Source organism: Harmonia axyridis, chromosome 3, assembly GCF_914767665.1.
Source record: "Harmonia axyridis chromosome 3, icHarAxyr1.1, whole genome shotgun sequence".
Classification (NCBI taxonomy): domain Eukaryota; kingdom Metazoa; phylum Arthropoda; class Insecta; order Coleoptera; family Coccinellidae; genus Harmonia; species Harmonia axyridis.
In genome coordinates, this window is record NC_059503.1 from 34322581 (window position 1) to 34348848 (window position 26268).

General features: G+C 34.3%; 3 protein-coding genes and 2 non-coding genes across 5 annotated transcripts; 4 read left to right on the forward strand and 1 right to left on the reverse strand.

The window, feature by feature from the left end:
- Positions 1-2489: 2489 nt before the first annotated feature.
- On the reverse strand, positions 2490-5406 carry LOC123677196 (zinc finger protein 394-like). Its single transcript, XM_045613766.1, has 5 exons — positions 5215-5406; positions 4857-5141; positions 4602-4790; positions 4105-4548; positions 2490-3092 (listed from the first exon to the last, which is right to left on the reverse strand). Exons 2-5 carry the CDS (start codon positions 5101-5103, stop codon positions 2776-2778), a joined length of 1197 nt encoding a protein of 398 aa, XP_045469722.1. The 5' UTR covers positions 5104-5141; positions 5215-5406; the 3' UTR covers positions 2490-2775.
- Positions 5407-5532: 126 nt separating this feature from the next.
- Positions 5533-18546, forward strand: LOC123677195. The gene is made up of 7 exons (XM_045613765.1): positions 5533-5978; positions 6174-6464; positions 9832-10005; positions 14396-14695; positions 16277-16649; positions 18152-18336; positions 18455-18546. Exons 1-7 carry the CDS (start codon positions 5754-5756, stop codon positions 18458-18460), a joined length of 1554 nt encoding a protein of 517 aa, XP_045469721.1. The 5' UTR covers positions 5533-5753; the 3' UTR covers positions 18461-18546.
- On the forward strand, positions 5624-5696 carry Trnaf-gaa. The gene has a single exon. It is a non-coding gene; the product is annotated as a tRNA-Phe (tRNA).
- On the forward strand, positions 6054-6126 carry Trnaf-gaa. The gene has a single exon. It is a non-coding gene; the product is annotated as a tRNA-Phe (tRNA).
- A 2279-nt stretch (positions 18547-20825) lies between the features above and the next one.
- On the forward strand, positions 20826-25784 carry LOC123677197 (venom allergen 5-like). Its single transcript, XM_045613767.1, has 3 exons — positions 20826-21032; positions 22287-22750; positions 24870-25784. The coding sequence occupies exons 2-3, from the start codon at positions 22344-22346 to the stop codon at positions 25372-25374; spliced, it is 912 nt and encodes a 303-aa protein (XP_045469723.1). The 5' UTR covers positions 20826-21032; positions 22287-22343; the 3' UTR covers positions 25375-25784.
- Positions 25785-26268: the final 484 nt, after the last annotated feature.

Sequence of the window (26268 nt, forward strand, 5' to 3'; positions counted from 1 at the left end):
ATTTTCGGAGATTTTTTCCCCCATAATATTTTTCTACTGTATTTTTTTGTTCATAATTTAAGTCATATTATCGAAAAAATTTTTTGACGACATATTGTTTACTCATATCTATAATGTGAGAAAAAGAGGTGTGATAACGAAGTTTGAACCAAATTATTCGAAACAATTTTTTTTATTACCATTCGATTGTTCTTATCTTTTACGGGGTGTTGCTGAATTGGGGTTACGAAGGAGAAAAAAGAGATAATTTTAAAAATAAAATGACCCGCAAACGCTTTGCCTTCGAGATACAGGGTATTTCTTGTAGTCCTACTTTTTTGTGATGCTTAACCAATCAACCGAATCTTTATTAAACTTCGCTACATATAGTAAGTTAATAAGTACCAAAACTTATAATTAAATTCATTTATCACAGCTGTACCTAACTGGATCTTTATAATAATTTGGATTTTCCTGAGAATTACTGTAGAGAGCTGTTTGAATTTTTTCTCGAAATCGTTTGCAGATACGATAAAACTACAACGAACCAAAAAGTGAAGTACTGAACCAGAGTTTCTTTTTGAATGTTTCTAAACTACCAGTGGTCCACAAAAAAATAATTCTGGAGGAAAGAAGCGCCGGGCAAAAAAATTCACCCTGTAGATTTGCATTTAAAATTAGGATATCACATGATGCGGACTAATGTCATAGCAGTTTTTTTCTTGAAATGATCCGAGAAATCTGTCATTTTCATTTGTACCACTAATTTAGGAACACCCTGTAGATTAAGTGAATAAAAACTGATGTCTTCACAAATAAATTGCAATTTGAATGAAACACAATAAATTTTACAACACAGCCCTTAAAATTTTTCGATGCGATTTACTCAATTCAGTTCTTTTATAACTACATATTGAAATTTTGTGACGAGAAGATAGAAAAAACCGAAAACAACGGGTAAGTGTATACCGATGACGAATGCAAAAATCACAGATGGCAAATAAGGGGCTGGGGCGATACTGAGAAAGCGGATACATAAAGGAAAATAATAAACGTTGGACAAATACGAGCTCGTAGTGCCATAAAACTACTCATCTTGAAAGCACTTCACTCACGTCTGTACCACTGTCCGCCATTTAACATTGTGATTATTCCACATTTGTACTGAAACCGACCGGCTAACTATCTGTGACGACCCGAATGGGCCAGGGCCCTTCAAACGATAAAGAAATTACTACTAATTCGTAACAGTTTGAAGACATCTACACCCACAAATACATAAAGCTCGCAACACTCCAAAGTAATTCGCAAGTTAGTTCAAAATATTCTCAAACTCAAAGAAGCCCAAAAATGTAATAACCGATCGGATAACAATCTGCGACGACCCAAAAGTGGCCAGTGCCCTTCAAACGATAAAGAAATTACTACTAATTAGTAACAGTTTAAGGACCTCTACACCCACAAATACAAAAAGCTTGCAGCACCCCAAAGTAATTCGCAAGTTAGTTCAAAATATTCTCAAACTCAAACAAGCCCAAAAATGTAATAACCAAAATAGATGCCATTTTGAGCAGTTTCTATGTTTTATGATTTTCCCAACTGTTACTTCTTTTCTTTTCAAGTTACTTTCACGAGGTGTTCTTCTAATTCTAACAAAATTTCTAGAGAAGGTGAAAAAATTCTTGTCCAGCAGAACTCGAAGGCAGTAGTTGTGGGTTTCGCAATTCATTCTCTATATTTTTCACAGAACTTGTAACCATTGGACTAAATGAAATAAACAATTAACCTTCTCCAAGATCTGCTTCTTCCTTGAATATAATGTTTAATTACTCACATATTTTAAATAGTCAATTTAAACTGTCGGCATCGGCATTTGGAAACAGTCAGTGATTTATCAATAGCTTCTTTCATTGCCAAACTTTTGAATAACTGAAGTTACTGTCAGTTATCCACACTTTCCTCCGTAATAAGAATTTTGAACCTTTTTTCATTGACAGCAATTTCACCTTTCATAGCTCTTTCATATTATATATATCACAATCCTAAGGCACTTCAAAGCTTGTTGGGCTATAGTGTCATTATAAGTGGAGCAGAGAATGCTGCTAGATCAATTTTACAAGAATTCAGAATTGAATAAAACAAAAACTTAGAAATAAAATCTTCAGTTGGTAAATTTAAACAGACTTTTTATTTTTTAACAGTATTCTATATTTTGTATAATGTATGATTTCATGAAATTCATTCAAGTGAAACAGATATCTATAAAATTACCATAAGAATGTGGATTAAACAATTCTAATATAATAAAATCCCTATAAATTGAAACAATATAATGAATATAACTCATACATAATTAATAAGTAGTATTCAATATTTAAAATTCAAAACTAATAAAAACTTCAAATTCCAACAAAATTTTGATTTTACTCACAGAAAATTTGAATGAACAATATCAATTCTTCACTTTAAAAAATCTATTCCTGCTTAATAATTGTTTGACTCCGTTAAAACTTGATTAAGTATATATTTTAAAGAATATTTCAAGTAAAAAAATATTTTGTCAACAATTTCACATGCTATTTCAAGGCACAATTTTGGTCAAATATGGAATAATTTTAAATGTTCTATTCATGTATAAAACATCTGTAACTATGAAAATTCATAATAGTCTCCCAAAACAAATAATTCTCAACACACTGTAAATCGAAATTACTAACACTTAGGACTAAAACAGATTTGTATACCTTCATCATCATTTTTTGCTCCTTAGGACAATTTTGATTAGAAAAATCAAGTTCAACACAATATGATATGCCGTTTCTCATGTATTCTCATATGGTCCTTCCTTTTGAATTTCTTTTTACAAATGGGACATTCAAACTCTCCGATGTAGGAATGAGACTGCAAATGCTTTATGTAGATTGACTTGTTCTGAGAGGATAGAGTTTTTTTGCAAATTGGACACTGTGACCTATCAGAGACATTATAAAATTTCTTAATTTCATCTGGCGCCATAATTATTTTGGGGGAAGTGTGTTTTGCTCTTTTATGCCTGAAGAGTTCCAGTTCACTTACAAAGACTTCAGAGCATTTTGGACAACCATGCAGTTGGCCTAAAAATAAAAACAAGATATAACATAATGTATCCTAGACAATAAAGAATGCAGCAGTTTTTAAAGAAAATTTGTTATTTCTTCTCATAACAGAATAGCTCTTTTCTTGGAAAACTTAAATGTGAATATTATTGAGTATTTAGTATAGTGCCGTGAGGTTTCATAACTACAACCAATACTATTAAGATGAGACTATTCTATATGAAATTTATATCTAGTATCACCATACCATGATTATAAATTATATGCTACCAAAAAAATAGATTTCTCAAAATTTTGTTTCTTGCTTTGATGAAAAGAAATTTCAAGCTGGAAAAATCAATAGATAGCTGTATAGATAGGGTATTTTATAATTTGAAATTGTACTTATTGTATTCAATATTTGAATAAACTCATTTATTATTATAGATAGGGTATGGTCCATATATCTCCTTGGTTAATAAGTATTCATCAAATTCCTAAAATGAGCGGGGACTCCTGAATTTTGGTGAGTTATCTGTCACCAGAGCAACTGCATTTTTATTCTGGTGGATTTCTTTCACCTATCTTGTCATTTGTATTTTAATTTCAGATTTTTGTTTAAGAACATTTTTCATGGCATGGACAGTCAATAGTTCATTTTAATTATGAAACAAATACCCTTCAGAGCAATTACGAACTTTTAGTTGATTACCAATTACAAAAAATTTACTATCATTAACCTCCAAACTTCTAACAAAGCAAAATTTTCTTGACCAATGACAAATGGCAAGTAGTCCGTATATACACAACAGGATACCTGAAATATTGAAAACTGCTAGTAACCACTCTGAAATCCTCAGTTATACGGACCATACCCATAGTAAAACAAAATTTCATGTGAATTGGTTTAATACTTTTCTAGGAAAGTTTGTAAGAACATGATAACAAAATGTTCCTACTTTAATTCAAATGAACTATGAACATAAAAGGAGTTTTTTTTATGAAAAATGCTCCAAGAGTTCACTATTACAAATAATAAATCTAAACCTACCATCTGGTCTCTGAGTAACTATAATAATTCCTGAAGACTTCTCAGATGTATTTGAATGTCTTAATGCATTTGATGATATGGAGTTTGAAACACCATGTTCATTTTCAATTCTTTTATCTGTCACCAATGATTCTCCAGAATCCTTTGATTCAGATGTGCATGTTTCATCTTGATCGTTAAACCTATCATCAAAATCTGGATAGTCATCAAAGTATGCACTTTCACTATCTTTATTCAATGCAGTTAATTTATCTTCAATTTCTCTTCTTTCTTCTTCCTCTTCATCTTCAAGGGGAATTTTAACTTCAACTTTTTTTTTCAATTTTTCAGATATATTTTTCAGTCTTTCTGCAATTTCTTCTTCACTAAGTTTTTTGCCTCTTTTTTTGGGCAGTGCAGCTATCTCCTTAATCTGCATCTCATTTTTTTTACGCTTACTATTTCCTAAAAATAACATGTATTCAAATTCAATTTGTGAATTATTCAAAAATTTATACCTTTTCTTTTATTTTCAACTACACCATTTTTATTGGTAATATTATTAAGTTCTACATTACTCTCAACATCTTTAATACTTCTTTTCTTTGGCACTGATCTGTAATTATTGCATGATTTAACTATACTTCTAACTTGTTTGGGTATATCTTCATTAGCCTTTTTCCTAAGTGTAAGAGGATTTCTTTTGCCTGAAAAAATCTTACCCTAAGTTTTATCTGAATTAATGCAACCAATAAGTACAAAGCTCTCCTTACATTTTTTGTTTCCTCTAGTTTTTTTGGATTTATTGATTGTTTTATTTACTTCATCCGTCATTGACCTATTTGAATTATCAATAGGTTTACAGATTTGGAAATGTTCTAATGCTTCAATTTCTCTTCTGAAAAGTCTATTACATATTTCACAAGGAAAAAACACATTTCCATTTACTTCCATAGTTTGCAGAAGCTGACCTGTCTTCGTCGAAGGATCTGCAGTTCTATTTCTTCTTTTTGATGCCATTATTTCTCAGGTTCCAAAAACAAAAGTATGAAGATTGTCTGAGGAAAGGATAAACGTGACTCCTTCCAATATATTCATTCTAAGTCAATATACAATGCAATTAATACTTACAACAGAGAACTTTCAATTCAATTCAATTTCAAGAGTTGAAATAAATTATAATTTGGGTATTCAAAAATATTTCAAAAGAGATTCACTACCATTATCAATAAAAATAAATGGTAATATTTTTGAAGGAAAACAAAATATGCCAAATAAAATAATAAAATGAAAATAAAAACCACAGAACATAAACCTGTTATCGATGTCAGAGTAGAAGAATTTTCAGTGGTACTGATTGGCGGTTGGTATGGGTTCAGGGAATGACAGAAAAATAAAAAGGGAACTGGAAAATGAATTCATCAATTTTTGTTTCAATCGACACTTTTTCATACATTATTTCATATTTTTACAAATCAATAAAATACATAATTCATAATGAAATCGATCTGAAATGTACAGTTTATTTTGAGTTATTACAGCCGAAATAGCTCAGTTGGGAGAGCGTTAGACTGAAGATCTAAAGGTCCCTGGTTCGATCCCGGGTTTCGGCAGTCTTTTGTTTTTCATTTGTGTCACAAGTCAAGTCTCGTCAACTAAATTCTTTCATAATGGTGGAATTGCACAGTATGAAAAATTATAATGCCATCCCTATTCTGCAAGTTTGTAAAGGAAAAGTTACTAGAATTTTCAGACAAGAACAATTACTCTATTCTCAAAACAAAGATGCTCTGGCAAGATCTATTTTCAAACCATCAGGTTATGAATCAGATTCTAATGAAGAGGATAAAATGGTTCATTTTGAATTGAGAATAGTTAAAATTAAATTGGCAAAGGCTGGTATACATAATTCGATAATGTATAATTATTGTGAACGAATATATGAACCGATATTTCATATATTTTATATCGCCGAAATAGCTCAGTTGGGAGAGCGTTAGACTGAAGATCTAAAGGTCCCTGGTTCGATCCCGGGTTTCGGCAGGAAATTTTTGCTCCAGCTCATAATGCGTTGCTTATAACATTTTCAGATTTTTTTCGAATCATTTGAAATGGAAAACAACATCTTCAACATAAGGTGGCAAATAGAGAATTTCCCTGAATCCATATTGAATGTGCATGTTGAAACTGAAGAAACTGATATAGAGTTATCTATTCTCTATAGTATAAAAAACTTCAATAAATTTTCTGAGTACCTTGAGTCGAACACCATAACTTTCTCCGCGAACATTGAAATAAATGGGGAGTTTGTAAGAATAGCAACTGCTGAGATTTTTCTCTCAAAGGCTTCGAGATTACTTGGATCCAAAGTAGATGATCAGGTGAATAATAACATATTATAAAATTAATAATATTACAACAAACAACAAGCGATTATTGCAAATTTAAACGACAATTTTCCTTGCTAGGTATCTATCTACCTATGTAATGGCTGGTTTATGCACCATTCCAAACAGGCCCGGTCTGGCTCCATTGGAGGCCCTCGGCTAGATGCTGATTTGAGGCCCCCCTTCAGGAAATAAGATGAGAACCTCCCCCGGCAGCGAAAACGTGCTCTTGAATAATTTTTAATTCTGAAGTTACACGCTTGTAAAGGGTGTTTCTTTTAGAGCTATAGAACTTTAAATTGCAATAAAACAACGATGGATTATTCGATTCACATGAATTTTATTTATCCGCAAGATAATCTTGTGGCATTACATTTTAAATATGATTTCTGGCATATGACCGCCACGGCTGGCTCGGATGTAATCCAATCTGGACGTCCAATTTTCGATGACTTTTTCCAACATTTGTGGCCGTATATCGGCAATAACACGGCGAATGTTGTCTTCCAAATGGTCAAGGGTTTGTGGCTTATCCGCATAGACCAATGACTTTACATAGCCCCACAGAAAGTAGTCTAGTGGTGTTAAATCACAAGATCTTGTAGACCAATTCACAGGTCCAAAACGTTAAATTAGTCGGTCACCAAACGTTTCTTTCAATAAATCGATTGTGGCACGAGCTGTGTGACATGTTGCGCCGTCTTGTTGGAACCACAGCTCCTGGACATCACGGTTGTTCAATTCAGGAATGAAAAAGTTAGTAATCATGGCTCTATACCGATCACCATTGACTGTAACGTTCTGGCCATCATTGTTTTTGAAGAAGTACGGACCAATGATTCCACCAGCCCATAAAGCGCACCAAACAATCAGTTTTCCTGGATCTAACGGTCTTTCGACATACACTTGAGGATTAGCTTCACTCCAAATGCGGCAGTTTTGTTTGTTGACGTAGCCATTCAACCAGAAGTGCTCTTCATCGCTAAACAAAATTCGCTTATGAAAATCGGAACAACGGCAATCTCCTCTTGGGCCTATTCGATGAATCTACGCCTTTTTTGATGATCGTTTGGCTGAATTTGATGAATTGCCAAAACAAACTGAGAATAAATCACTTGACAGCTGTTAAATCGGTCGCCATCTTGAACAGTAATGCCAACTTAGTTATATGCCTCGAAAAAAAACACCCTTTACAATGCTAGTCCACTCGAGTCTTCAACTACAGTATTTTCTAAAAGCGTTTCATAAACTTTTTATCGAATGATATACCGTACAAAAATAGCCAGTTGGTCCATAACTGCTTCCTATATCTTTGGTAAAGTCTACCTTAATGTTTCAATGAAATAAACTTGCCAAAAAACATATTTTCAAAAATTTTTTTTAGTTTAGTTTTATTCGGCTGGGGGCCCCCTTGGCCGGGGGCCCTCGGCGATCGCCGACCTGCCGACCTGGCCAGACCGGGCCTGATTCCAAAGAACTAAGGACTAAGAGTAAACCTAAGAACTAAGAATTGAACGCTAACAAATCAATGAGGGCGTTGATGAATTCTACCTAAGGACTAAGAACTATCACTAGCACTAGAAAGTTGATCAACTTTTAACTAATGGTGGGTATATGCACCATTCCTAAGAACTAAGACTAATGGTGGATTTATGCACCAGTCCTAAGCAGGCGCGGATCCAGGAAGGGGGGCGAACTGGGGGAACGTCCCCCCCCAAATGGCCCGGGCACCTCTTAAATTTTGCCGGCCCTTCTAGAATTTGACATACTAAGGCTCAAATAATTACAAGATCAGCATTAATTTCACCTTCAATACATTTTGTGGAAACCCATATTAATGAACGGCAAAAAAATGACGTCCCAAAATGGTGGAAGTGTCTGGTATCCACATTTTCAGTATTTTGAGTATCTAAAAGTTACCCCGCCTCCCCCCAAAAGTGGGTCCTGGATCCACGCCTGGTCCTAAGAACTAAGACTAAACCTAAGAACTAAGAATTGAACGCTAACAAATCAATGAGGGCGTTTATGAACGTTTTCTAAGAACTAAGAACTAACACTAGCAGGCCAACTGTTAACTAAGAACTAAGGGCTCAGGTAAAATATAGAGATGCGCGTGCGCTGCATAGAATTTCAATATTAACGAGTACCAGTTTCTATCATTTTATGTTCTTTATTCGTCTTTATCGATGAAAAGTATTAGGTGTATTTGAAAAAATTTAATTTAATTTTTTCACAACAAATATCAATGTCAAATTCAAAGTATAGAACAAATAGAAAGTAATTCGAGCACGTGCGCATGCCTTAACTAAGAACTAACAAGAGAATTTTTAGGTTTAGATCTTAGTTCGTAGTTCTTATTCCTTAGTTCTTAGGAATGGTGCATAAACCAGCCATAACTATAGGACTATAGGAGAAGGTTGTTCGAAATGGCATAGTTTTTTTTTTATAAAAAGCGATTCTGCAAAAATTTAAAATTTAATTATAATAAAAAATACTTCAGTTCAGTGCTACTAAGAACTAGTTAATTAATAAACAAATATAGAGTATGAAGCAAATCTATAAAATAAATTCAGTTTCTTCCAAAAAACAAATTTTGTTAAAAATGCTGAAACACATCGATTTATATTTTTTGTTAATCAATTTTGATATTCATGTGAAAGAGATCACGTCATTGGTTTGCCGCGATGACATAATCTTTTTTTCAAGAGGAAGTATGGTATGTGGCACCTCAATTTGGATGTCTTTCAATTTCCTATTCAATGTTACAAATTATTCAAGGATACGAACATGTTTATTTGTTTTTCTATCTATTATTATTTATCATGGTTATTGAAATTATAATAAATTCTCGAAGTTGTTAGCATATACCCATTTCGGTCCAATTTTTTGATTTGATTTCAGATGAACTGCCAGAATTCCAAGGGAGAAAAACACTCACCGGCAAAAAAATTGGGCACCTTAAATTTTGCTGAAGTTTGTTGACCAACAACTTTCGTAATTTTTCATCATCTCAATTGTTTCATCGACAAAGAATTGAAGATAAATTCTATAGTATTGAAAGAAAGTGTTAATACCTAATTTATACAGGGTGAAAAAAAACATGTATTTGTAGTCCATTTTCTGGACACCCTGCGGAACACACTGAAAGAATAAACTATCAACATTTTTGGAAAACTTTTCTGGAGTTGTTTCAATACCAAAGATTTCATTCTCAACTTGGCGTAGAAACAATGGAAACCGATGAAGTTCTTACACAACGAAATTCGGCAAAATTTTAGGTGGAAAGAGTTTTTGTGGTTTGTTTGTCAGTTGTCTTCAAACAATCGCTTCAATTATAATTTATTTACATGTATTATTCCAGGTAAATTTATGCCATTTTAACGAAGAAGAAAATATTGATATTTCAATAGGATCATTGCATATATCCTATCAGCTGAATACTGATAAGAAATCTGAAGTAAAAATTCCTGTTGGAAAGTCCATTACTTCTATGCTAACGAACTCAATTTCTATTGGATCGTGTAGAACACAATTAGTAAGTAAAGTTAAATGCTGAAATAAAATAGTCGATACTTTATTCAAATCGATTTACGCCTCCTTTGCATATACTTCTTTATCGAAGATGAATTTAAAAAAATGACGTTTTTACTTTCTGATTCTCGTTTATAGTCATTTGATAAGGGTCGATTTCATCTTCAATTTCCTGTTGTCGCGGTTTTAAGAAAATGTTACTTCTTCATGTGTCTCTTCCTCGGTCTCTTCCATGTTCACGTAAATAAATGTAAATTAAACGTATTTTCTGTATGCAGCCATAACACCCTTCGACACAACGACAATTTTGAAATTTGTATGTTTTTTTATTTATTTATTCATAAATACATCCAACATGCCGAGGCCCAATTACAGGTGTATGCAATAATACAATGACAAATCACAATAGTACATCCCCGTTGATAAAGCAGATAAAAAATAAGGAAACATGCAGTCTTAGAATAATAAAAATAAAAAACATACATATACAATGAATCATCTATGTCGGTTAGTTCCTCAACGTGTGGTTCAATGATCTCCTGAATTGAGATAATGAAAGAAAAAATATGTCAACATTTCTTAGAACGTTATAACTTCTGCACATTGTTGTTAGCGGACAGAAAAAGTAATGATATGAATTAGGTAAATCAATATGAAATGTTGTGTGTGATCTAGAAGTGAAACGAGGAACATTAAATTGCAATGAGGAGAGCAAAGCCATTGAATCTACCTGATTGTGCACGATTTTGTAAAGAAATATTAAATCATTTATTTCACGGACTTTTCTAAGAGAAGCGAACCCAAACACATTCAAAAGTGATTCATAATTCTGGTTTCTGTCTGGATAAGAACCATGTTTCATGAAATAAAGGAATTTTATTGGTACGTTCATACCACTGTGTGATAGTTCTGCATAAAATGCCTGAAGGTAACGATCAAAGACTATTCTGCTCGCTATTCTGTTATTGAACTCTATCCAAGATTACGGATTATATGTTTTATCTACTCCTATTGAATTATATATTCATTATTCAACTGCTTTTGAGCAATTAATAGTATCTATTAACAAACATCGTGAGTTATAATAACTCACTGCTATAACTCACTATAATAAATCGAAAATATGGATCTGTGTTTCTATACTTCTCTGCTTCTATTCGATTGGCCGAAAGGGAACATTCCATTATTGTTATTGAGGGGAGGAATGTCCGAGGGAATGTCACTTTAATAATTTTGACGTTTTCAAATTAAGTTGATATCTAATTATTGTGAATGTTTTGCTGAAAACGATTAATTCAGATAGTGAAGATGAAATATTATATAGGTATACATTTCCAAAAGACAAACAGCTAATGTTACCATACAGAATTATTTGCCCGAAAAAAATATAAAGGAGTTTGTAGCAATAAGGTCATTAAGTCGTCGTTTACAGGGAATGTTTTTTGGTATATTTTAATGCATTTTTATAGGCAAATATTGAGGGTTTTCAATATAGTTCTATGTCTGTACTCTGTACTGGACTCGAGCTAGCCGAAGCTAGTTCGATTGTGATTGGTGACACTAAGTTTCCATCTCTCTTGTAGTCGGGATCGAGCACATATGTTTATTTCCCGTTCCTTCTGTCTATATTCTAAGTCTGTATTTTTTACTTAGTATTTATTGATATAGTCGTAGATAAAGTATAGTATTCAACTTGCGGTAATGGTCATAACTCACTTGATGAATTACAGCACTCGCCTGCGGCTCGTGCTGCAAACTTCATCTGCGTGAGTTATGACCTACATTACCACTCGTTGAATAATATACTATTATCCATAATCTATGACTGCAGCTCTTCAATAACTCCCATTTATGTATGCAACCCAAAGGCCAAAATACTTTGCTTCTTAATAGATATTTGCTACTTAGCAGATATTGCAGATACGAATTTTCAATAATTTGCCCCAAAATATCAAATATATACAGAATTATAGACAATTCAAATCAAAAACTAAGAAGTTCTTGATAGATCTTGAGGTGTATGGTTTAAATGATTATTTTGAACGGAAATTGTAAAATATTTAGTTATAGGTTGAGTTTATTTGAGTAGAGTTAAGTTATGTATTATTGACACTATTTCATTTCTTCTTTATGTATTATCAGGGAATATTTGAAATAAAGTTATCTATCTATCTATCTATCTATTGTTTTTCACTTGTACAGTGTAGGCAAATTTCGATGTTTTAGCACTACAACTTTTAAACCAGAGGAGATAGACAAAATCTGATACCCCATTCGCGGTCTCTTTTTCTGAGAAACTAACAAGGGTAGTATTCAATAAATCTTCTATAGAATTCTCTAAATGTTTTCAAGTCTTCTGCAAATTCACGGATAACTTCAATAAGTCCATTTTTTGAGATGGCATATCCTGAATTTTTTTCGGCTTTCGGATAGCCTAGTGAGTAGTCTTCATTTTTGTCTAGACACGCTGGGCCTTAAAATAAATGATTTTCAAAATACTTCACATTTCATGTTTTGTACAGCGGCTGGCACCATACTTTTCATGCATTTAATTTCAGAAGGATAAGATTCAACTCTACTTAATACCTACTTGTAATATCAATTAAAGATGAGTCAAATCAAATTAATCATTAAAATATTTGGAAACATTCATTTTGACATTTGTGAAAACACAGAATCACGGTTTGAATTCTCTCAAGGAGTTAAAAAGGACTGCATATTTTCAGCTGAAAAAATTTCATCCATATTTATCGCTCATATGATGTACTCAGATGTCTGTAAACTCTTGTAATAATTTCGATAAGATTGAAATGAGGTGCAATTTGATTTGGACAAAGTTTGCAGATATCGAAAATAGTAGCCTAGCTTAAAAAGAACGAACTTCCGATAAGTGGGGTATTTCGCAATCAGTATTTCATGGGGATTATGAGTAGGTATGATACAAAAATTGGGAATTCCCATGGTGATATCTAATCTGTATTTCAAATGAGATTATTCACTATTGCCTGCAACCACTTCATAACCCTCACCAGAATCATTATCTAGTTTTAATTAGTTTGAGTTCATAAAAAAAGTATATAAAACTTTTCTCGCATCATCTTTGAAATCAAACACCCTTTAACTCAACAGGTACAGTGCCCAGTGTGTACATTTTCACCAGTGCATGAAATAAAACCAACAAATTAAGTATTTTTGAGTTCTCGTTTTATGAACCGATCGCTCTATCATATTTCGTTACGATGTCTGAAATTTTAATTTAAAGCCGGTAATGGCCTCAAACGATTAGGTTTGACTCTTTGAAGACAAATCCGTTCCCAAATTCGATTCTGTTCATAGTCCACTAGGACCGTATACACGTTAACTTTCAGACAAAAGAAACTAGATACGTGAAATTTTCAGGGTAGGTTTAATCCCAAATGCCTTGGTTAAGTTTTTCAACGTCTAAAATCAGAAAGGGGTTCCGTAATATGGCCGTTCGAAATTTTGTGTTCCTCATAATTTCGAAACTGCCAGTTAAATCGAGATGAAACACTTTTCATCTGTTTGTAGAATAATAATTCGAAGCATTGTGCGGAATTTCATGATGATCACTTGATCGGAACCCTAGAAAAATGCAGAAAGAAATTGAAATAAAATTACCCAATATTTCCGTGACCACTAAACCGACTGTAGTCAGATTACGAGGGGTCATAGGACATACAAATTTCAAGCAGATCCCCAGATCATCAGAACCAGAGAAACTTTAGAATTGCCCAAATTTCCATGACTACATATCTGATCGGGTTTATATTTTGTGTGAATATATAGAATAACCATGTTAAGCATCGTACAGTTTCTTGTTGATAACATAATGATAACGGTATAAATATTTAGAAGAATATCGAAAAAAATTACCCGCATTTTTCATCACCGCAGAACCGAGTTGATGTTAGGGTTTTGATATGAAATGAAATTACTATAATATGCAAAATTTCGAAATGATCACATCCTTAGAACCATAGAAAATTCAAGAAAGATATTAAAAAAAAACAATATTTCCGCGTCCATCACAAGAACCATAGAAAACTTAAGTAGAATAGTGGAAAAAAATCATCAAATAAGTACCTAATTCTGTACAAACAGATACGATTTGAGAGTTGAGAATTTGAGAGTAGGTAAATATAATATAACAATCTTTGAATAGTTGAATAATAAGATGAAAAAAAACGCAAAATTAAGAGAAGAGCAATGACACGTGGTTTCAGGAGATTCTGTTATGTACCTATATACATTTATAAGGTATCTAAAGGAATATTGGCACACGAATGAACTAGTGCTCAAAACCTCTTGACTTCACATCAGTATTTTTCTCAACTTAAAAGGTTCTTTTGTTATACAAATTCTGTTCTTTTTAGACAGAACGCGACTTCCAAAAGGTATCAACCAGCTCTTTCCTCAACCCGATTCATTCGAGAGAAGTGGTGGTGTCAGAATTAGAGGTTAAGAAATTTCAAGAAGATCTCTTCCTTGTTTTGAACAGGAACAAGGCTCTACGTACTACACAGAGCGAGATCTCCAGGGAGTTGAAGGACAGGGCAGAATGGCTCAATGAAGAAGCCATTTGGAGAAGGACTCTGCAAGAATATGCCATTTTGAGTGGGAAGGATCCTTTTGATGTACAGTGGAGACAGTGGAGGAATGCCGATACTTCAAAGGTATTAAGGTTCAGGTCTTTCTGATCGCTTGTTCTCCGAATAAATCGATCTATTATTTCGTAACAATGATTTTATTTTTCGAATTTCGAGTCTGGAATAATCTCAAACCGTGAGGTTTTACTCACTGATAACGAATCCGTCATCAAATGCGTTCGCGAAGACCAGATTTTTATTTGATATGGCATCCCACTCATGTTTCGATTCTTCCACTGTTCCATTGGAGCCAGAGCAATTTTGAGATTTGTACGCTAAATCCTAGGTTTCCGAGTGAATTTTCCAAATCTGTATATGCTTCGCGCAAAATTTTAAGATCATCAGAATCATAGGAAATTCAAAAAGAATATTGGAAAACAAAAGACATATCCAATACTACGTGATCCGATCGGACCGAGATTTTGCATGTTATATAGAAGCATATCCAGCTTCGTGTTAAATCAAATTCAAGCAGAATATTTGAAAAAGAGCATTATGTTTCATTGAGAATAGATCCTTCCGAGTTGAAATTTTGCATGCATATAAGATATAAATGTAGGATCCAGTTATTATTCCCTGTAAATAATTGAGATGGTCAACGGGATGCTTGGAGACCTATTCGTTTTTCAAGAGTCGAAGGCATGACGGTTTCAATGAATTTACAGGGAACGAACTGTTATTGTACATATAATGTAAAAAGGATGTGTAATTCTTCGGGGTGTCGAAGATGTGTCATGTCGGTTGTAAAACTTAAGTGATTTACTGGGGTTGGGAAAGTTCGAGAACAAGACGGTTGTACCAGATGTGTTACATCTGTGTATCAGGTACTAGTCCTTCGAGAATATTCGATATCCAGGAATCCGCGAAGATCTTTGTGGGCGGTACGGCAAAATTCTTATTTATTATATTATTGGACTAGGGGATGGTACTTTCCCTAAGGGTGTGATCAAGCCGAAAGAAGGGAGGTCGATATTCGAGACAGGGTAAGTTCCAATCGGCAGAGAGACAGTTAAAATTAAGCCGAAGACGGGTAAAGTTGAAGTTAAGTCTAAGACGGGAAACAGAACAAGTTCGGTCGGTCAACGGTTCGCGGACTAGATTAAGACGAGTCGCGAACAAATCAAAGACGAGACAACCGAAAACTTGAAGTACGACGAAGACGTGATAAACGAAGACGTTTCGAGTAATCAACAAACGAGTTAAAGACGAAATTCAGTACCGTAGTGAGAAACTTGTAATTAAGACGTTATTAGAATCTTCTCAATACTGAGTTTGTACTGTATAAGTGTGGCTTTGAAAATAGATGTAAATAATTGAAAATAGTTTAATTATTACAAATCCAACAAAGTCACGGACAAAAAAAAAGCCAGGTAATCGAATCATACCTCTAGACGATCGATTAACCAAGCCTACATAAATTTCAAGATTCTTGAAAAATTTCTTGCTGAACCAGAATCATAAATAATCCAGAAGAATATCTGACTTCACGTTAGAACTTTCCTCGTTTTTCAGTTCAACACCCTTTCACAACAACTCAATATGACCCTCAATAGATATTCTTAGAATTCATAATCTTCTTTTTTACTGTACTGTAGTCGATTATTTTAGGTAGTTCTCCGTTCATTCCCTAAAAAGGAGATAGTCTATACACCAATTTTGGACCTCACGATAGTCAAGGTTGTCTTCTTTTCAAGCACAACGCCTTACCAGAAGGTGGAAGTACGCCAGATCTACGTAGAGTATTCTTTCCTCAACATGGAAGGGCCATGTATGGAATCAGAAGATACCCTACCTTTACCTCCCCCTAATGAACCGGCTATCTTTGCCTTTAAAAAGAGTTTTGGATTAAATTTGGAGATGGAGAGGAGGAACTGTTATCTGATATCGGAGATGATAAAAGATAAGGTTCCTTTGAGAATATCTGTTGTTAGTGAACCTTTAGCTGACTACAATATTCCAATTCAAACATGTGAAGAGTTGGGTAAGAAATGCATCTCAAATATTTTAAACACATCGCATACAATGACAGCTATAGTATTGCTTCCTACTCTTCCTAGTTTACCGAAGGTAGTGGAAGCATTGGGAAAACTTTTGAGATTTAAAAAATTTTTGCTCTTCGATTACAGAATTTCCACTCGGAACATGCTTTTCAGAACAAATTTTGTGTCAAGTCTTACTGTCCATCTGTGACTGGGCCGTTTATGGTTCCAAATATTTTATATGGAATGGAATTTAAGTTTTTCCAGATAAAAGATACGCGTTTAACATGCAGAGAAGTCATTAAGAATTAAGTTCTCTAGTTTTACTCGTTCAATGCCAGAGAAAATTGTTATGGATATTTGAATCAGGTAGAAAAAGCTCTAAAAAAATTTCAGCTCTTTTGGGTATATGGTATTGGCATGTCCTCAAAGCCTCCTCTCCGCTCATTTGAAATTATTGGATTGGGGACGTCCAATTTTCAACAGTGCGATTTAAAGTAAATTTTTTTAGAATATATTTTCTGAATTTTATCAATTTTGTATTTGACCCTGCTAAAAATTACGAGAATCAGTATGGGATTATGTACCTACGTCCCGAAAAAATCAGAAAAGGATAGTTTAAACTGTTACAAGAATTTGCGGAAACAGACACAGAGAGGTGGAATTGAAGTTGTAGTTGTCCAGAATATTCTCAAATACAGGACTAAATTATCTCACTAAGAATGTAAAAAAGAATGTTATTAATGAATTTTGAAAAGGAAAATCATCACTGAAAACTACAAAATGACGATATTCCGATGAATTCCAATCAAATCATTTTGTTTCTTTTGTTCAATTTCCTAATTTTTTTATTTGGATAATAAACAATTGATTGAACTTATAGGTACATAATGAAACTTTTGATGAATGTTGGATGATATTGATTGATTTTCGTGTAGTATAGGTACAGGGTGATTCATCGCGATGGCCTATTAGACGTTTATGGAAAACTAATCATATTTTTGTGAAAATTTGCACCTTGGGGTTTGAGACAATGATTTTTCTCCCTAAAATATTTTCAGATCTTTACAGCTTTTGGTTATACCTGAAATAGACTACTTCTTCCTTATTTCAAATGACACACCCAGTATATCATTGCATTATTAGCTTAGCTTTTCAGATGATAAATTGAGCAGTATGCCATACTTTGGGTAAAAAAGGGTAAAAGGGCTTATGAGTTCATAAGATTCTTGACATAAAAAACTATCTAATATACCGAGTGTGCTATTTGAAATAAGGAAGTAGTAGTCTATTTCCGTTATAACCGGAATTTGAAGAAATCTGAAAATATTTTAGGGAGAAAGATAATTGTCTCAAACAACAACATGCAAATTTTCAGCACAACATTATGATTAGTTTTCCATAAACGTCTAAGAGGCAATCGAGGTGAATCACCCTGTATACAGGGTGTCCCGGAAGTAACTGTACATCCTTTTACCATATTAAATCATTCTCTTCCTCTCAGGGTATTCGGAGGTAAACTTTTTCGATCTGGTTCAGTTAGAAGAAAATGAAGTTAACATTGATTATCCAATTTTGGATTCGAGTACAAAAAAACCTATAGGAAACATGACGGTCGAATTTAGTGGCATACTAGCAATGAGGAAAATGGCTCTACTTGTACTTGCTCCCGAAGATTACAACATTATTGTAAGCATAATATGTTATGAACTTTTCCTCCTAGATGATACAGATACAGAAGCTTTTATGAATTAAGTAACAGCGTAACACCTCAACTGGACAATCTACTGAATCGATGTATTTTCAGGTATGAATCAATCAACTGCTGAACTCAACGGAATAGAGAATGACTTCTTGACGATTGATCCAATAGAAAAAACCATTAAAATTTCAATAACAGCCTCTTAGAATTTGATTGATTTTGATTGCAAACTCCACATCACCATGAAATATTAACATTCTTTTTCTTCCCAAATTGTTCTTTAAATGGAGTTACAAAGGCAAATGAATGATTCGTTGAATAATTTTAAGAAAAAAAGCGCTATAAACATAGGCTCGCAAATCCATTGTTCTCGAGATACAGGGAGTTTTTTTTTAGACCTACTTTTTTGTGATGTTTAAAACAATTTATCGAATCTTTATGAATCTTCGGTACAGGTTGGTTAAATAAGTACCAAAAACTTATAATTAATTTATTCATCACAGCTTAATAGTAACTGAATCTTTATAAGGATTTGGATTTTCCTGAAGATTTCTAGAGAATTGTTTGAATTTTTTTTTTCTATAAATTGGTGATTATTATTATTATTATTTGAACTGGGGTCGTTTTGCTTCGGTAAACCTTCCGGGAACTGCGACCATGCAGATCTTTTGTTCACTACCCTACTCATTCATAGAAACCCAGGGAGGTCGTCAACGACGTTAATAAAAATGGCAACCTCCCTAGGGGCCTTGGCCATTACCTCTCTGGTATCCAGGACCGGCTTGCCCATGTGAATGGTTCTTAGGCCAGCCAGCTCTGGACACTTGCATATCAAGTGTTCAGCCGTTTCTACTTCCGATCCACAGAGCCTGCAAATCTCGTCTGCTGACTTACCCATACGGTACAAATGATGTTTGTACCGACAGTGCTCCGTCAGCAGTCCCACCATCACCCGAAGCTCCGCTCGTGACAGCTTCAGGAGCTTTCTGGTGTAAGTAGGTGAAATCTTCACGAATTTCTTTGCCTGAGCAAGTTTAGGAGTGTTAGTCCAGTGGATTGTCCTACTGTTCAACTCCCATAGCTGGACCGCAGCTTTGTATTGGTCTTTTCCTATCCCACAGAAAGGCTCAGGTCCAGCAGGTCTTAACCTTGATGCACTTTTTGCAAGCTCATCCGCTCTCTCATTTCCTTCAACCCCACAGTGCCCTGGTACCCATAGTAGAGTCACCTTATTTCCTCTGGCCAGTTGATTTATGGTGTTACGGCACTCCCAAGTCAGCAGAGACCCCTGACAGCACGATTCCAGGAATCTCAGCGAGGAGGTTTGAATCTAGTTGATTCAGTATCCTCATATGTCCAACCCAGTTCCCAGGAAGGAGCTTTCCATTATGGGAAATCCTTATTGCTTCGAGCAGACTACATTTCCTCACATGTAGGTGTAAGGGAGGCAAGTCTAGTATGACCTCCAGCGCTGCCGTGGGAGCTGTGCGCATAGCTCCTGTGACACCAACACACGCCAGCCTTTGCATTTTCTGCCACCTGATGCGTGTGGTGACCTCCTCGGTTTTTGTCCACCATGCTAGAGATGCACAGGTGACAATAGGGCGTACCACCGCTGTGTATAACCACAGTACCATTTTCGGTTTCACTCCCCATGTCTTTCCAAAGAGTCTTTTGCATGCCCACATAGCCGCCGTGGCTCTGGAAAGAGTCTTATCTATATGTTTCCCCCAGTTCAGTTTACTGTCCAGGATAACACCTAGATATTTACACTCACTAGAGAAGTGTTCGGGATATAGCCCCTTGTAAAGCTGGCCTTAAAGAGCTCAGTTATCGGGGCTATAAGCACTTCAACACCTTTCTGAAGCATGGCTGGAAAAATACCATCCATGCCTGCTGATTTGAAGGGCTGAAAGCTCTTTATTAGAAATTGGTGATAGATACGACGAAACTATAAGAAACCAAAAAGTGTTGTAATGCACCAAAATTTCTTTTCACATTTTTCTAAACTACTATTGGTCCATCAAAAAAAAAGTTCCGGAGGAAAGAAGCAGTCACTGCTTCAGAACAAATATCACCTTGTAGATTTGAAATCAAAATTAGCATATCACATGATGAAACTTTCAATTGCAATATCAATCTAAATTTAAGTTGAATATCTTGTGAAGGGGGGTGCTATGAGAAAAAAATTTGAAAAAAAGCAAACTTTAACACCCTGTATCTCGAAATCCAAGCATTTTGGGGCCCATGTTTATAAAACGTTTTTTCCATTAAATGATCTTTCAATAGCTGGAACAATATTAAAACATATTCCCATATTCATTTGTTTTTGGAGAGTAGCTGAAACTTTCATTTTCCTTAAGAAGACTATCAACCAACAGTTTTCCTTAACGCAAACTTGGTTTTGCATCACCTTATTCTATATATATCCAGCTTGTTATCAGCTTTTTTCAGGATTCTGGTAATTCCGTTTGATATAATATGAAGGTTGATAATAAGTAATAACTATCTCATTAGTTATGTTACTGAGTGTTAATAGTGACTGACAAGTAACAAGATTTGTAATACTGTAAATGAAGAAGAGACTAAATATCATCTAAGTCCTATAGGAACGACTAAATCAATAAGCGGTCTATATAAATAATTCTTGAACATTCTGTAACCTATCAATTCGATTTTTTAGGTAAGTCTTAATCTTATCAAATGCGGAAATTTCAATACTGTGGTTCCCTTGATTATTTTGGCTTTATGATAAGTATCAACTCAGGAGATTATACAAATATTAGGATCCTTAACTATCCTTCAACATTTTTCTTCATAATATTGAGAGCTTGAGATTATCATACAATGAAATGACTTCATAGGAAACCTTTAAAAAAATATTAAAAATTGTTCACATAATACCTCAACATGTAAGACAATATGATTAAAATAGGTACGCATACACATATGAAAAAAAACATATAATAAATACCAAAATAAATTCAGACCCGAGGTCATTTCTTCCGATTATTGGAAAACCTAACCTTGCCAAAAAAGTACCACATGACCCATTTTCCCTATTCAAAATATTTAGAGGATTGATGGAGAAGACATACGGTGCAACAAAAATCCTTCAAAAATGCATAAAAATTTGGTAAAAATGAAACAAAAATTGACCTGTTTCAGGATTTTGTTGTCAAATATTTTTCTTCAGAGAAAATGAATTTGTTCCATAATTTTGACTCGTACTGTATATAAATTTCAACGAAAAATTAGTAATTCGAAAATTCAGCTGTGTACTTCGAGAAGGGAACAATATTTTATATAAAAAAATTCTATGAACCATAGAATATATTTCGGAGAACGAACTGATTTTATCGAACATTTGGGTTTTTTGCAGGGAGGGCCGAAGAAATGTCAAAATACAAGAAGATACAAAGGCGGAATTTTCTTGGGGTGCCAAATTTTCGAGAAGAAGATAGAGCATTAAGTTTTAAAAAATTTTAAATTTCAATAAAAAGATCGTTGTCAACCGAAATAGTTAAATTTAAATGTAGAATGTTATCCTTCCATGATTTGGTAATAATATACATTTAAGATAAAGCATACATTTAAAAGTTTCGAAAGTATTACTTAATTCTATATTTTCATAGCAAGTCAGTTTGAAAATTATAGATACGATCAACTTTGTTCCTATTTAATTGCAAAAAACGGTGCGAAAGTTCATACATAATTTCGTAAAAAAATTACGTAAATAGGAAATTGAACAAGAGCGCATTAGATGCTGACTTCACATCATCAATGCTTTTCTTATTTTTTACTCTTAAAATGTAAGCCGAAAAGTTTATACCTATCGTTGTCTACTGAGTCTTATATCGAAAACAAAATTGTGAGAGGTCCCACAATCTTACTAACGGGTGTAGACAAAAGTATCTCATATCATATAATATTTCAGATCTATTGAGCGCACACGACAACAATCATAGAACTGCAATTTGTCATTCGATAAGTCATGTCGTTTGACGTCAGAAAATTTGCAAAGTCAAGTAAAAAACAATGTCTCTTATTTCTTCTGCTCCTTTTGCATCTAACAGTAGTCACATGTGGACCTACCACCAATTATTGCACGATAACATGCCGGAGAGAAAAACATACCGTTTGTAAGAGGAGACATAATTGTAGCCCAGTCAAAGGGTGCCAATATATTGAACCAACGGTGGAATTTAGGGAGCTTATGGTCAAACAACATAATGAGCTGAGAAATAAGATTGCCAGTGGAGGCGATGGAAGCCAGTATGGTAATAAGGGCGCAAAGAATATGAACGCAGTCTCTTACGATATGGAAATGGAGTATATTGCCCAATGTTGGGCGAATACATGCAGAACATTGGAGCATGACAAATGCAGAAGTAGTAAAAGGTAAAATTTCAAATTTTTTTTGCATCACAGGAAAAGATTTCTGAAATAATGAGTAACCAAAGCTTTGCTTGAAGACTATAAGAAACTATTTCCATGAAATTAGGTACGGCAATTAGTAACTACGTATTGGATTCCTAGTTGGAGATTACGATCCATGAATTTTCAAAATAACAAATAAGGGCGAGAAAATTCTGAAGCACTTGTCTCAATAACTCAATAACACATGAACAAGGAATTCAATAAATGTACTGCTACATGATATTCAATACAGTATTTCTTACTGCACTCCTAGCACTCATATTTACGTAGTTATGAATTTTTGAATATACAGGTGTCCCGTAAACCGACGTCAACCCGGCGCATGATGAAGTTTAGGTCATGCCCGACCAGAATATCCAAAGTGATTTTAGTAAAAGTTTCTTAGTTATCATCAAGATTACGACAGTTTAATGAAAATCGTCAAAATCATCACCTTAATCATACTTAGTATAGTATATCCAAAGTCACTTGAACTAGTCCATAAAAACGCTTGGCCATAGATGTCCCTTTGAAGTGGATGATACCGTGATCCGCTGAATATCGAGGTTTATTTGAAAGTATTGCTAGACAATAAATTCACTGAACACAAAAGAATTTCTGGAAACTTGGACAACCCTTGTGTAATCGAAATATTCTGGATTCCTCCAAGTGACTTTGTATATACTATACCATATATACAAATTATGGTATTTTGTTATTCTTCTTTCGATCGAGAATTACAGGCAGATCGGCCTACCGAACATGACCAAAGATTTTCCCAAGGTGCGTATGGTAATCTCAGAAAAAATTAATAGTTCCAACTTTTTAATTTTTTCAAATTTCGTCATCCATCTTTTCTGCTATAAAAAAATTACATCAGACTAACTCGGCATGTTAGCCAAAAGTTAGCCTTTTAAGTAAAATTTTCGATAAAATATCATTTTCTGCTTGACAAAATGAGAAAAAAAGATTTTGACAATTTAAATGAAAAGGGGATTCTGGGATTTTCATCTCTAGACTTTAATTCGGAGAATTTATTGTCAATGGGTTAATATTGTTGAATTGAATGTTAGAAATGCTTGTCACTGGCTTGAATGCAAACATGACATCTTTTCAAAAATGATCGCTTTATTAGTCTTGCGGTTCACGTTATGGACAGAATAGCTCTGATGGGAGGCACAATAGACCATTAGGTCGCAGTCAAACTTAACTTCCTTAATCAAATCTAAATCTAGTCGTACGGTTTGTAGTATATCATCTCCTTTATTCAACTACAGAAGAAAAAATTTAATGAATTCAAATCTGGTGACCCAGGACGCGACAAAATGGGACCAAGGCACACAATCCATCTTTGTGGATAATTTTCGTCCAAATAACTTCTAACTTGCATCATTTTGCAACCACAATAATCCATTGTGGCATAACAACATAATTTTGAATGATAAACTCTCATCTTCTTCCATGGACATATTTCTAATTAAAAATAAGATAATTTCGTTCCTTCAGTCGACCTCTATTTGGGTGTTGGAATAAAACAAAACACACATTTAACTCATTATATTGGTATAAATTGGATGAAGTGTCAACAAGTCTACTATTTTCAGATCTTTTAAGCATTTAATATTTAATTTTGTGTTGAAGATTGAAGTGAAAAATATCTGATTGATATCTGTAGGGATACCAAACTACATAAACAAATTTTCAAGGTTATTTGAACTAAAATGGAAAGCAAGAAACTGAGTATACCACACGTAAATACAGGATGTCCAAGAAATTGATATCAAGCTGAAATCGGGTAACAGGCTAAGTCATAGCCTATACTTGACTTATAACTCCTTTTACTACATATATTTACCTTTTGATTAATTTTTTTTTGATTTGGTTATGGAATCCCGAATAATGTCTCAAGTTTGAAAGTGAATGTAACCTTTTGTCCAATCAAAGATTCAAAATTGATCCAGTTTGTACTGATCATACTGAAAAAAAGTATAGTTTCAGAGTTCCCCTTTCCCTTTCGTTTTGAATCGCCTTGTATATGGATGTTTAGTATCACAATACTTCAACGTAACTTGATTATGCTTAACATCTAATTCCTTTTCAGATTCTCCTGTGGGCAAAACATCTTTTGGGGTTCTAACACCAACGAAACTACACATGGTGTCCAGGCTTGGTACAACGAGATCCAGTACATGACCAACCCGGCCTGGATCGATAAACTCGACCCCAACTCCTATCCAAATGACAAGAAGCAGCGTGGTCACTTCACTCAGCTGATTTGGGCTGACAACAAGTATATAGGTTGCGCAAGGGTTCGATACGGTAAAGACCATAGGCAGACCCAATTGATCTGCAACTACGGCCCAGCTGGTAATGTCCTCGGACAGAGCATCTACAAAATGGCAGGCGACTCTTCTCAAATAGCTACACAGTGCAAAGGTGGAAGGAATCCTGAGTACAGCTCGCTTTGTGGAAAAATCGAACCAATACCAACTGAAAAATGTTGGGCTGGTGCTGCCAGTTTGGTTTCTAATGTGAGCTTGGTGCTATGTTTGGTTTTGTTTGCTCAATCAATAGGAACTTTGTCATTTTTGCGAATTGGTTTATAAGATATAGAAGATTAGAAGAAGCGAACGTGAGGTTTTATTGGGTATCCTATTATAAGCGGTCTATTTTGCGATTCTGACGATTGCGTTTAGCATGGTGTAGATGGTTTTCATGGTCTGTGAAATAAAAAAGGATACAATTACACATTATTCTAATGGATGTGATGATCTCTGTTAAATATTAATTAATAGAAGTATTAACATTTTTAACCACAATGTGTATTTGTATTTTAGCAAAAAAGTGTAAATACAAGATATTAAGGATTTTAAACCTCTAATAAAAGTGGAAAGGAATATTTCCACGTCAGGTATATTGTGAAATGCTCATTATAACAGCTTCAAATATTCACCAACAACATTTGAATTTGCTGCGCCTTCTTAGGTCAAAGTAAAATAAAGTTAACTGCTTTTTAGATAATTCGTGTTATTCGTATTCTTACAATTATTTCAGTTCTATCCCTTGGTCTGATGAAGCTCTTGAAGCTGCTACGAGCAGGTCCCCCGCAACCGCGCGTTCAACGCGTGCACCGCACGCGGGCGCCACTCTTAAGGGGCGCCAAAATCTCTTATAGACCGCATGAAAATACGAAAGACCAAAGGTTTTTGAAAAAGATTCTTTTATTTTTTCAACAATTTTAAACGTGCAAAGACATCTTTTACACATCCAAACAAGTTCCCGAACGTCACAATCCCTATAAAATAACCTCGGCCACAGATTGCAATTATACGATTCTTTTCGAGTAAACAAATCATAAATAATCATCCCTTTGTCGGTACGGGATTTCTTTATGGACCACCTTGCACCGGACGGCGGGCACCATTTCTTCGATCATCACTAAAACGCATATGGTTCACATAAACAATCATAAATACCGAAGCGATAGCTTTTAGCCAGGG

Coding starts and splice junctions, on each gene's coding strand:
- LOC123677195 (XM_045613765.1), top strand. CDS start 5,754: ATGGTGGAATTGCACAGTATGAAAAATTATAATGCCATCCCTATTCTG. Junction 6,465..9,831: donor GATCCAAAGTAGATGATCAG/GTGAATAATAAC, acceptor GTATTATTCCAG/GTAAATTTATGCCATTTTAA. Junction 14,696..16,276: donor GGAATGCCGATACTTCAAAG/GTATTAAGGTTC, acceptor CGATTATTTTAG/GTAGTTCTCCGTTCATTCCC.
- LOC123677196 (XM_045613766.1), bottom strand. CDS start 5,103: ATGGCATCAAAAAGAAGAAATAGAACTGCAGATCCTTCGACGAAGACA. Junction 4,549..4,601: donor AGTTGAAAATAAAAGAAAAG/GTATAAATTTTT, acceptor TGTTATTTTTAG/GAAATAGTAAGCGTAAAAAA. Junction 3,093..4,104: donor AGTTACTCAGAGACCAGATG/GTAGGTTTAGAT, acceptor TTTTATTTTTAG/GCCAACTGCATGGTTGTCCA.
- LOC123677197 (XM_045613767.1), top strand. CDS start 22,344: ATGTCGTTTGACGTCAGAAAATTTGCAAAGTCAAGTAAAAAACAATGT. Junction 22,751..24,869: donor AAATGCAGAAGTAGTAAAAG/GTAAAATTTCAA, acceptor ATTCCTTTTCAG/ATTCTCCTGTGGGCAAAACA.